The sequence below is a fragment of the Sprattus sprattus genome (assembly GCF_963457725.1).
Source record: "Sprattus sprattus genome assembly, chromosome: 9".
NCBI classification, from domain to species: Eukaryota; Metazoa; Chordata; class Actinopteri; order Clupeiformes; family Clupeidae; genus Sprattus; species Sprattus sprattus.
The window spans coordinates 8,246,730-8,259,473 of NC_137928.1; the positions used below are offsets into that span (position 1 = coordinate 8,246,730).

The 12,744-nt window shown below is 46.8% G+C and overlaps 1 protein-coding gene across 3 annotated transcripts in view; it reads right to left on the bottom strand.

The window, feature by feature from the left end:
* The window catches only part of myo1cb (myosin Ic, paralog b), a 44,205-nt gene that overhangs the window by 22,626 nt on the left and 8,835 nt on the right, over positions 1 to 12,744 (bottom strand). The window contains exon 1 of one of the 3 annotated variants that reach the window (XM_080844677.1): positions 3,471 to 3,654. The exons of the other annotated variants lie outside the window; for them this stretch is intronic. Within the exon in view, the coding sequence (XP_080700803.1) occupies positions 3,471 to 3,488 (18 nt within the window). The 5' untranslated portion in view covers positions 3,489 to 3,654. Of the gene's footprint in view, positions 1 to 3,470; positions 3,655 to 12,744 lie in introns of those variants that run through there. 3 annotated transcript variants of the gene reach the window in all.

A 12,744-nucleotide genomic window follows, 5' to 3' on the forward strand; every position in this document is an offset into this window, starting at 1 on the left:
GCCCCGCCGCGGCCCCCGGCTACCCCGTGCTTACCTAGGGCCGCTCCGCCATGCTGTCACACTTTCCAAATCCTGCGGAGCAAACAAAGGAGTGGGGAGAGCCCAGCTAACGGGCAGCTCCTGCGTGTCACTCTCAGTCTCGCACACACACACACACACACACTCACTCTCACACACACACTCGCTCTCACACACACACTCTCACACACACTCACACTAACGCTCTCACACACACACTCATTCTCACACACACACACACACACACACACTCACTCTCACACACACACTCGCTCTCACACACACACTGTCTCTCACACACACTCACGCTCTCACACACACACACTCTCACACACACACTCATTCTCACACTCACACTCACACACACACACTTACACTTTCAGGCTCCCACGGCCTGCATCCTTATCATTCTCTCCTCGCTAACTCTCTGGGAATACTTCTCTAACGCTTTGTCTTTCCCCATGTCTTCTTCCTTCCTTCCTTTCTTTCTTTCTTTCTTTCTTTCTTTCTTTCAGTCTGTTTCGTCGTGCATCTCTTCCTCCTTCTTTCTCTCTTCAATTTGTCTGACAATCTTTCTCCATCTCCATTCCTCTCTCTCATATTTTGTCCCTCTCTTTCTATCTTTCCGTCTCTTTCCTCCTCTGGAGAATGTCAAAGCCAGCTGGTCTCAGAGCGACTGAGTGAGCTTAACTGCAAGCAATGCTTGCTCTTTAGGCTTTAGCCTTCCTACTGCCTGAGGCACAAGGCAAGGACAAAAAAGCCCTTAGATCTGGGTGGTTTGCTGGGCAGATCAGTTAAGTATGGAGCAGTCTAGAAGCAGCAGCATGCCTGCGTCAGCACGCATCATGTTGCAATGCTGTCAATAGTCTGTGGAGACGTTATTCTGAGCGGAGGCCACATTTCAAAATGAATGTTTTTTGAGTTGGAACTGCGCAAGCACAAAGTACGCCAGAACTGTTTCAGGGACTCAGTTCAAGCATGGCTTTCCATTACATCCTGCAACTACAGCCGTGTCTGAAGAGAACTCTGCTCAAACACAACAGGTTTAGGAAACTCTGCTGCAGGAAACTGAAATACAGCATTTTTGACAAAGTACAGATTGCTTCAACCATCCAATGGTCTAGACCCACCCCCTATTTTCATTTCATAATCAAGGAAGACATTTGCTATGCAGAGCCATCGTCCCCCTAATATTGATAATAGAGAAAGTACTGGCACCCAAGAAAGGCATTAATGAAATGAAATGACAGGGAGGAAGCTTCTAGGAGGGGGTGAAGTGGGGAATGGAGAGGGTTCCTGCTGATAGCTGAACTAAGGCAGAGGCTGAGAGGTGGAAAAGGGTCACGAGCTCACAGTTCTCAACACAGCTGTCTGGAGAACTATGAGAACTTTTGAGTTCCCTGGTGGGTCACGCTGACCTTGCCTCAGTCTAATGGTAAGCATTGAGTTTTTTTAGTCACTGGTAGGGAGGTCGCTCGGGTGCATTATAGACAACATGGGGAAATGTGACTCATCTAAATCCTCCCTGGGAGACTTCTAGGCTTTTCTGAAATCCCCAGGAGGCAAAGTTGTTTCGTTTGTGCTTCTATGTAAAAGGTAGAACAGTTGCTTTCTGCCACGGAGGAACAAGAGTCGCTGTGATATGCTGCACAAGAAAGCCGTGATGCAAAACGAGGCCGCCGCCACTGTGAGGTCATGATTAGCTTTGATTGCTAAGGCTGCTTAAAGGAATGCTGAAGGACTGGTGTTCACAGCTGCTCCTTGGCAGCCTCTAGGGGGAAAGCAGTCAGACAGCGGCGAAGGGCTCTGTCCCAGCAGGTGAGAGTGTTCAAAGAAAAACAAACACATGTACATAGGCCCGCGAACGACACACACGACATACATACTCACACAGACCCCACCAGCGGACAGGGCCTGTGTGTTGGCAGCTGCACTGTTTGGGTCACAAACCTGTGGGGAACAATAGAAAGTATTCATAGTCAACTCGAGACAGCGCAGAGGACATTTAGATGTCAAGTCAGCTAGGAACAAATTCCTGAATCCCACCTCTACCGTAACCAGACACGCTGTGGTTCTTAGCTGAGCGTATGGGCCGATCTCTGGAGAGACTTTGCTCTCCTTTCAAAGTGACAGTTTCATGGTAAAACTGTGTTTCTCTAAGAGTGTGTCTGTGTTATTATACCCCCAGTATCCCATGAACTCTGCAGCAAGCTATGTGTATCTGTAAATAAACAGCACTTCCTCTTAGTGTCCTCAAAAAGGCTGTCCATGGGAAAGGCACAAATGAAAACACAAAGAGTAGCTAAGAGACTGAGTGTAAAAGAGGAAAAAATGAGAGTGAGATAATGAAAGACAAAGAGGGAGAGGAACTTTGTGAAGTAAATGAGTGAATGAGTAAAAATGAGAGTGTCACAGGTGAACAGGAAGCTCTATCGGTACCGCAAGTCACTTGTCATCTTCCTTCTGCTTACCAGAAGCCTCATTGCAGTTTTATGTCACTCGAGGTGTTTACATAGTTACAGACTTACATACTTACACAATATCTGATACGAGAGCTGTCAGATGTCAAAAGCGCACAAGCATCGGATGTAACAGATGAAACAGACTTCTGATATCACCCATGACGACACGTCTTAAGCACAACTATGGACAATGGTCTATCACTCTGAAGCAGAGACAAAGCAGATCAAACTGGTTCTGGTGCCCTGTAGACCAGATCAGTGGAGTATCAGAGTAAAAACAGAATCCCTTTCACATTCAGAAGCACCCTCAACACCGAACCTTTTGATTGACAGGCCTTAGGGCCACCGAACGATTGCAGTTTGCAGAGAATGCCTGAGGGATGACAGCGATGGGAAGCAATGCGCAGGGCGGGGCAGGCTATTGACAGGCAGCAGTTTCATTACCAGTTACTCTCTCTCTCTGTCTAAGTGCCAAAGAATTTGGCAGGAGGGGTAGTGATGGAGAGACAGAGATTGCCCCTACGGGGGATGGAACACCCACACTCTCACTAACATGCACAACACACGCATCAGGTAATGGGATAGTTAAAATTGAAACAGAGATAATGTTCACAAATAAACTGTGAGTTACCATGGCAACAAAGATATACTAAGCACACTCACTTAAGGAAATATTTCCAGCTTCATGACAAAGTAAGAGCAGCAAAAGACTTCTTAAAGTCAATGCAAAACAGCATCCAAAACAAATGTACAGACACTATTAAAAGCAACTTTTTATGAATCTTATATATTAGGTAAGTATGAGCTATCTTCAAACACATAGACAGATCTACAGAAGTCCCAGCATGAAACCTAGTCCAGTTTATGACATATGTGCCCTCCACCTCCAAAAGTACCCTCTCCTTCAAACACACCTAACCCAGACACCTCAAAGAAAACACAAGACTGCAAGTTTACCGTGCGCACTGCCGCTCAGGCTTCTGTTCTTACCATTGCTCTGTACTTCATCTTGCCTCTCTGTTCGCTCCGTAAGCACAAACTTTTCCTGTTTGTATTTCCAAAACAGCTGTCCACAACGTCAGAGGACTCTTGCAAACGTTTGTTGTTATTATAACTTTGCCTGCTCTGCGTGTGGGAGACTTCCAGCTGCCATCTCTTCTCCAGTTCCTTCTCTTCTCCCCTCTCTGTCTCTCACTGTGGAACTCTTTCTCCCTCTCCTGTACCCTACTCTTTCCCTTCCCTCTTTTACTCTCTCTCTCTCTCTCTCTCTCTCTCTCTCTCTCTCTGTGTCTAGGTTGAGAAACAAGTCCCTCTGAAAAGTGCCACCCCCCCAGCCCCGACCTACCCCCACGCACTCACTCACCCTCCCCAGCCTTGACTGCGTTTGGCTCTGGCCTATAAGGGGTTTACAGTGAAAGGCAAAACTCTGATCAGCCTGGAAGTCCATGTGCGCTCCACTCCCAGTCTTAAAACCAGGCTAAAGGGCAGAAAAGCCTCCCCAAACGTCACACACACAAACACACAAACACACACACACACACACACACACACACACACACACACACACACACACACACACACACACACACACACACACACACACACACACACACACACACACACACACACACACACACACACACACACACACACACACACACAGCCCTCACATCTGGACAAAACTACCACGTCAATAGAAAGAGAGAGAGAGAAAAGAAATCGTGCTCTTTTTTTCCCAAATTGAGGGAGACTCAAAGGCAGGATGGCTGAGACCGGGGCAGGGGCGACTAACAGACGTGTCAATGTCTCAGGGAGAATATCAAATATGTCCAAATAAAAATCACAGCTGAGATATGTGCATTTTCTCCTCCTTTCCTTCCTCTTCACATCCCTCCATCCCTCCATCCCTCGTCTCTCTCTCTCTCTCTCTCTCTCTCTCTCTTTTTCCTCTGGTTCTGCAAACTCAGGCGGACTGAACCACCTCTACGGGATTCCCCCTCCGTGTACGCAGTGACTGGGGATGAATGGGTTGAGGCTGCCTCACGCCATAGCATCTGTTACACTGCCATCGCTCCAGACACTACTTACCAGTAGATTGACAGAAAGAAATACTACTGCCACATGAAGCCATAACTCTGTCCAGCCCTGGGTATGTGGGAGAGCTCAGTTTCTCTCTCTCTCTCTCTCTTTCTCTCTTTCTCTCTCTCTCTCTCTCTTTCCCTCTCTCTTTCTCTCCTGAATCAGCAGAGATGAGTCTCCCCCTGACCTGCACACAGACGGCAGAGAAATGGTGCAGGACGGACGAGGGCTGGAAGCTCTTGAGGTGTCTTTCTGTAAATAATTAGCGGGGTGTCCTTTAGGTAATGTCTGGCCCTGGCCTGCAGACAGAAGGCTCTCAGAGGCTCTGTGTGTGTGTGTGTGTGTGTGTGTGTGTGTGTGTACTTTAGGCGAAATGACCTCAGTGCTGCAGCTCAGCTCGGCCCGCTCTCCTGAGTGACCAGCCGCAGGGAGGGGCCGGCCCCTGAGGAAACCACAGGGTTAATGTGTGAGGTCATGGGTGTGTGTGTGTGTGTGTGTGTGTGTGTGTACAGGGACACACCCCTCACAGTTCCTCTCCACCCTGCTTGGCTCAGCACAACACACTGCACCTGACTAAGTGCAGGTAAAGCTCCGCGCCAAGGTCACCTCCGCTAACCCCAGGGCAGAGTGGCGCCATCTACTGGCCAAAGTGGGCTTGTCTGGGGCCAGCCGCCTTTACATTAGGCGAAGTGAGACTTCGGAACAATGAGGCTTTCGTGAAGTTTGATACTCTCTGTGTGGATACAGGAAAACAGATTTGAAATGCTGGTAAATGCTAATGTGCTAGATGAATGCTAATGCTAATACAGGCTCTCTTGCTCTTTTCCTGGCCTTTTCCCTCGCTTTTTTTTCTCTCAACCCTTTTCTTTTTCTCGCTCTCCCTTTGCCCAACATAATCAGAGCCCCCGCCTGCAAGAATCTGAGTAATGTTTTCCAGACGGTGTGATTTTCTCTTTTCTTTCCTTCTCGTGCTCTCTCTCCCTTTCTTCCTTTCTCATTCTCTGGGAAAACTGGCATCCCTGGGCCAACTCACACATAAGGGGGAGGGTGAGAATAAGACAGATAGATAAATAAGAAACAAGACAGCCAGATAAATGGACTGAAGGAAGAGCAAAGCTCTTGGTCTTTCCTCATCACTGTTTTGCTTGGGTGTGTGTGTGGGCATGGAAGGATTTCTGACAGCATCATCCTTTATAGCCAGCAGAAATATACCCTTTGTTGGGAACAAACAAAAACTCCACAGTTGGCATGACAACAGTGCAATCAAACAAAACAGTGCTAAGGTTGCATATTTGCTTTGGGTAATACTGCGTTCTGATCAGATCTCCTTTTTATAGTCCTCAGCCTTGGCCTTGGCTCTTAGTTGGGTCATGTTGGGCAATCACACCTCATCACCGCTTATCCTTGATCAGACAACCATGGGGTAATTAAGGCCACTGGGCCTAAGGACAGAATAGACAACTCTCTCTCTCTCTCCATCTAATCTCTCTCTCCATCATATCTAAAGTATTTATCTTATCTATTTATCTATCTTTATCTATCTGTCTCCTCCCTCCATCTCAATTTCTCTCTCTCTCTCGCTCTCTTTCTCCTTGTCAACTGAGGACAACGTTAAAAGGCTTAATGGCAGTGAAGTGTGCCAGACACTTTCAAGGTGCACCACTGACAGTGCCAACAACGGGGCAAAGTTCAGGAAAACCCAGACAAGCCACGAGACAAAACATCAAACACATTTAAATGCCCGTTAGTAAATCCCCAGTTACTACGTACACACTAAGGAGTTGTTTCCTGGTTTTGACGACTGTAGGGAGAACACAAGAGTTTCTCTCCTTGGTTTTGAGCATGCGATGGAAAGCGCCATGAGAAAGGAGAATACGGAACTTTTTTCTCTATTTGTTTGTCTATTTGTGTGATCCAGTGCCCTCTCACCATCTCTACTTTCACAGCATCTTTTGTGTATTTTTTTACTCACTTCCTCTCCCACACTACAACATCACTACTTCCACTCTGGGGTCCTCTCGCTCGCTCCCACACACACACACACACAAACACACACACACACACACACTGATTCCCACCCCCTCTGCCTCATCCAAAGCTTCCTGTGTGCATGACACAAATGTAATATGACACACACAGCATGTTATGGGACCCTGTCTGGTCTGATTAATGTCTAAGAATAAGCTGATAGGATTAAAGGTGCACAACCTGCACTGGTGGTGCTGTAATATCTGCTAACCTACACTGGTGGTGCTGTCATATCTGCTAGCTCCATTGCTATCGTGCTCTCACTCCCTTAATCTCCTCACTCAGATCTGACCAATGTGCAGCATGCATGATCACTGGATACATTTGTACTTTGTCCACCTCCAGTGCAATCCCTTCTGAGCTCTGCCATGCAAAGCCAGTACACTGCTGCAGAATATGTGATACTGAGACTGATATGCATCCCATATCCCTCTGCTGTCAGACTCCTGAACTCCCAATCCTGACCTGGAGTATTTTTTTAATTTTTATTTTCGTTTTCCCTACCCCCTTCTCTCACCTCCTACTGGCCTGAGCTACCTATGACAAAGAATACCACCAACATTGTTGTGTGGCAATAAAGTTTTATCTTATCTTATATTTAACACAGGCCATATAGTTCCGTATCTAACACTGTAGGCTTCTACACATAGTCATTTTAAGTCTTGGTGTCAGAGTGAAAGCATCTTTAAAAAGGCAGATACTTCTCTCTTTCTCTTTCACCATCTCTCCCTGTTGCGTTCCCTAACACCCCTCTGTTTAAAGCCCTCCCTCCATCCCTCCCTCCATCCTTTCCCTCGGCAGCTAAATATACCCACATGCTGACTCTGTCCGACGGGGCTATTTGTGGCTGTTTGTGTGTCTGAAAGTGTCACTGTGGGAGAGTTAGCAGATCACAGCCATTCACAGCTCAGCCCAGGTGAGGTGCTTCTCATGTTGTGAAGACGGACGGCTCTGGCACGGCTAGTGTCATCTACCAACCAAACAGAGGGAAGTGCCTCTGGGTACTGGGGGGAGATTATGGTTTATCTAAGTCCACTTAAGTTGTGATGTTAAACCAGATGCTGATCTAAAAAATAAGGCAATAATAAGCAATAATAATACAGTATGAATAATAATAATAATAAGTTGGCGGTACTTCATAATCCAAACACTAGACTATACAAGCCACCATTGCGTTTTCCTGTTTAAGTCGTAGGTCCACAGACCGTCTCACTGTGGGGATCACATCAACATCCAAGCAACCACACTCTCCCATAGTGCCTTCTGTCCAGTCGAGTCCAGTTATGAGGAAAGACACAGAAAACCTTCAACCTTTAAAATGCCAAGTGTGATTCTAAGGGATAAGTTCAGCACCTTGGCAGAGTAACTTGATCTTGAAGAATAACAGGGGAAATGCATAGCTTTGTGGCAAGGGGGAGGTGGAGGATTGAGAGGAATCAGATCACAGGGTCCAGGATGTCTGGTAGAGTCATAGTCCTGCAGACTGATTGCCTGCAGGTTACCATCCCAGCAGCAGCCAGACTCTGAGGCAGGCACTTCCACTTTACCGGTTTGCCATCACAACTCTATAGTCCTTGAGTGGAAGGAAACAAAACACTAACTATTTGCATGCCTGGTGTGAATTCAAACAACGTCAGCAGAGCGATATAAGAATAGAACAGTCATAGCTGTATGGGGAAGAATGAGGAGGTTGAAGAGCATGGTTGAGAATCAGAAGAGAGAAGGTCCAGGATGTGTGGGATGTCAGATGAACAAAGATAATCATGGGAAATTGGGTTAAAGAGGAGGAGTGACTGTTGGGCAGAGGAGCTCTGCAGCCTGCGGTCGAAAAAAAAAAGAGAAAGAACGAACGACAAAAAAGGGAAAAAGAGGAGGAGAAGAGAGAAAGGGCAGAAATAACAGAGGGAAGTCAGGAGAGCGCTAGTCGAGCTGGTGATGTCACGGCAGAAGAATGTCAGCCATGTGGGCGGAAAAGAGCCGGTTGAGAAAGAGCGTGAGGGGGAGCGCCTCAAGAAGGAGAAGCAAAAGAAGAAGAAGAAGAAGAAATGGAAGGAGGCAGAAATAAGATGAGCTGAGAAAGGGGAAACCCCTGGGCCACAGTGTGGGTTAAAAACAAAAGAGGATATGAGACACATGAGGGGTACATCTTAGCTGGCATGGGAACTGCCCGTTGATTTAACACTGTGCCTGCAGTCACTCTGAGAGTCAAGGATCACACCCAGGTCCTGTGATAGAAACTGAGTCTGAGGGGCTGCTCCACCACCACTGTCCTCAGTCACTCCTCCGTGTCCGCACCTCAGTCCGGCTGAACCTCGGAGTTTTGGTGAATCATCCGTGGCATGCCACCGGAGTGTGAGCGTCTGCTTCTCGGTGTTAAACCGGGAGCGAGGTCTTTTTCAGAAGTGAGAACTTTCCAGACACAGCAGAGTGACTCACTGCATACACAGACCCTTCTGGCTTAGTGAAACAGCGATGACTACCTCCACCCCTTAATGCAATTTGTCAAAACCCAGGGTGTGGAATCCCAGCACAATCAATTGACGCAACAGGACTGAGCCTAAGATAAGTGCATGAGAAAAAGCACACAGGGATACAGACATTCAAACACACGCACACACACACACACACACACACACACACACACACACACACACACACACACACACAAGCACGCTTACAGCTTTTCACTCTCACAGACGCCACATCTTTCTTTTCTGCCTAGCCAGCACTCTGGTTTCTTAGGCATTTCCTTAAGTGTTCCATAAAGTGATTATTTCTGACGGCCCGTGATTTCACTCAATTACCCCTGCTGGAATATGGGGGAAAGGGGAAAGTCGGAGACTATTCTCTTGAGGGGGGGGGGGGGACCGCCAATTACTTGATTGCTTCTTTCGATCCACAAGTGAAAGCGCTAATCCATCTTGAAAAGGTGTTTTTGATGAATCGCTGAACTGGTGTAGAGTAGCTCTAGAGGTCTAAAGAGCTCTAAAGGCGCACCCCAGGGAGAGAACAATCTTGTCAAAATTCGTCTCTGCTGCAATGTTACGCTGGCACTGCAACCTCAAATATAAGCTAGGTATGGGTATGCAGGCCATATGGGAACTATGGAGCCTAAGAGATTAGAAATGGTTTGACGACAAAACTTTTGAAAAACTGCCACAACAGTGGACATATAAATGGACATAACAAGGTTAGTGCCATGGTTCAACTGAATGCTTTTTCTTCAATAGGTATGTGGACATAGTTGTTAATGCCTAAGCCAAAACAAAAAAATCAAGAAGAATTGCGTAGCTCTCGCTGCTGTGTTTGGAAGCATTTGATTTACCAACTGGCTCGGCTTAAGTGGATGCTGAGATCCCTAAATCCTGCAAGTTTGCTTTCAGTATCAAGAAAGCCTTTAATGCTGCAAGTAGATTATTTGCTATGTGATGTGATATGGTGCTCCTAAACCAAATGAATGTCTTTTCCAGATGGCAGTCCTTACCGTCAGTTAGCTGTCAAACACAGTTACATCTGCATTTATGCACTGACTGCCTTGTTTTCCACAGTCGCAAATCTGTAGATTCATAATCTGAAGACTGTGTTACTCACTGAGAAGGGGGCAGGGCACTGGTGGCAGAGTTCTCAGGTGTGTGTTTACTCAGGTGAGAAAGACAATTTGTGCGGCCAACCTGGAATAGGTGAGGGGGGAGGGGCACTAGGGTGCAATGCTGAAGGACCGTCATTCTCAGCCATTACAGTCAACGATAGGGGGTCAGGGGGGGCTGGGGTTGTGTTGTGGCGAGTTGGGACATGCAGCCAAAGAACTCCAAATATTTCGCTCTCGCAAATCCCAGTGGCCCGTCAAACCTCTGCCCTTCCCCCATCACCTCCCCCCAAACACCCCTGCCAGCACCACCTTCCCCAGGCACTCACTGTGCCCCCATGCTGCCCCCCACGGGCGGGTTCCAGTCCTCTGGAAGGGGGGGGCACGAGTCTCGCACAGCTACAGCTACAGCAGCTGTGGGCTGGTAGCAGTCCCTCCCTTGTCTCCTCCTCCCGGGCTTATTTATACCCTGCAGGCCTTATAAGGGCAGGTCAGGCTGCAGTGTGCAGGGCAGGGGGTTCCCACAGCACTGAGTTCTGCTCGCCGGCATGTTCCTCTCCTCTCCCCACTGGGCAGGAAGATGGAGGGGTGACAGCAGCGCTCCATGTCCCGTCTTTTTCTCCACTCCTCTTAAATCACCCTCCCATCCTTCTGGATCTGTTCTCCCCATCCTCTTTTCTTATTTCCTTCTCTCCCTCCACAACCTATTTGTTCCTTCCATCTCTAGCCACAAGTTTCCGTCCAACAGAGATCCTTAAGAGACACAGGTATGAAGAAGCTTAATATGAGAGCTTAATATTCTCCAGATGAATGAAATGTACTGTGCTGCAAACGCTGGATTAGAAACACTAATTCTCTGTTTACATAGCACAGCCATTGGAAGTGGCTCGCTTAAGACGTCCTTTATGATGCTGCCAAATGTTCACCATGGGCTTTTCCTGTTTACAGTGTTCGTCTTTCTTCCACTGATTTGCGTGGTGAACAACCACACTGTCCTAGTCAAAATACACAATATTGTATTTCAAACGCAACTGCCAAGTCTCATACTCCCCCTCCCAGGTTTCTTCCATTGATCATCCAAGATACACACCCACAGATGAATGGACAAATGCCACTGAACCACACAACCTTATGGAAGTGTGCTATTGTTAGTTTAATTATTCTATTTCTAGATAAAAGGTGTGTGTTTTGGCTAAATCATAAGCTTTGTGCGTCTACTACGTCCAGTTAAAATGTCTTTGACCGTGTCCAAGGACCAACAAAGCGCCGTCTCTCTGGCTCAGCAGGTTGCTGAGCAGGGCGATACTGCCTGAGGTCAAAGTCAACTTTCAGTGAGAGTTACTGGTTACAAGTAAAATAAAGAGCAAACAGTCACTGTGTTACTACAACAAAGGCATCCTTTTCGAAAAAGACAAACTCTTTACGCTTTCCTGGAGGAAGGCTAAAGACGTCAAGTCTCTCAAACTTAATTAAGAGACCCCAATTTCTTTAACGGGACAAATTAAGTAGAGATGCACGATATATTGGCGGCCGATATATTAGTGGCCGATAAGTGGAAAAAATAAAATATTATTATTATACCGATATCATAATTTTGGCCGATAATTTAAGCCGATATTTTTAACGTCTAATTTCCCTCCAAATATGTTTTCCCGGGTAGCCTGTTATACTCATAGGTCCGTTGCCTGGCTACACTAAACGTGATATTATAGTGAATATAAAGTACTACATGTTAAGCGTTGTAGTGCATCCTGTTGAGGGCTCTAGCCATCAAGTGTGTTGCTTTTGATGAAATTTCTTGTGCCCTAACATTTGAGAAAATAAAAAGGCACACCTAAAACCTTTTGTACCCTTTATTTTTAAATACAAAAAAATATCGGTTATCGTATCGGTATCGGCCACAATAAACCAATAATTATCGGTTATCGGTATCGGCCCTAAAATTCCATATCGGTGCATCTCTAAAATTAAGCTAATGAGAGGTTTTAGTCCTCGGCTGAAAAAACCCAGCATGTTTCAGTCACTTAACGCTTAGAGATTGCTGTGCAGTTTGAAGTGAAATATGGCAGTAGATTCCCAAAGGATCGCTCCTGGGAGGGGAGTTGGGTTCTTGCTCAACCCGCACGACACTGTGTTAAGCGTTTCAAGAGCACCCAAAGTCGCATTGCGACATTTCCACAATTATTTTGCATAACACAAACGTTGCCCAAACATGGAATCATCGCGGGGTCAGCTATGCACAATGCAGCTGCTTCTGCCTTCTTCACAGACTCAGAGAGAGGGATGTCTCTGACCAGACAGAGAGGGGTCACGGGGTAATTATTACCCACTGATGACTTTACGGCGCTCTAATGCAAAACAATAGCTCACAGAGCACTGTGCCACACCCACCCATTCCACAAATAACCAACTAACAAATGGCCATAAGATGAGGCCCGCTTAGACAGGCGAGGAGATGCTTGAGATACTGAGAGGCGATGTTTGAGATACTGAGAGGACAGAAACTTCCCGAGATGGCTGTATGGAACATCGAAACTAGAACGTTCTTGTTATTCGTAATCTATGGTTGAT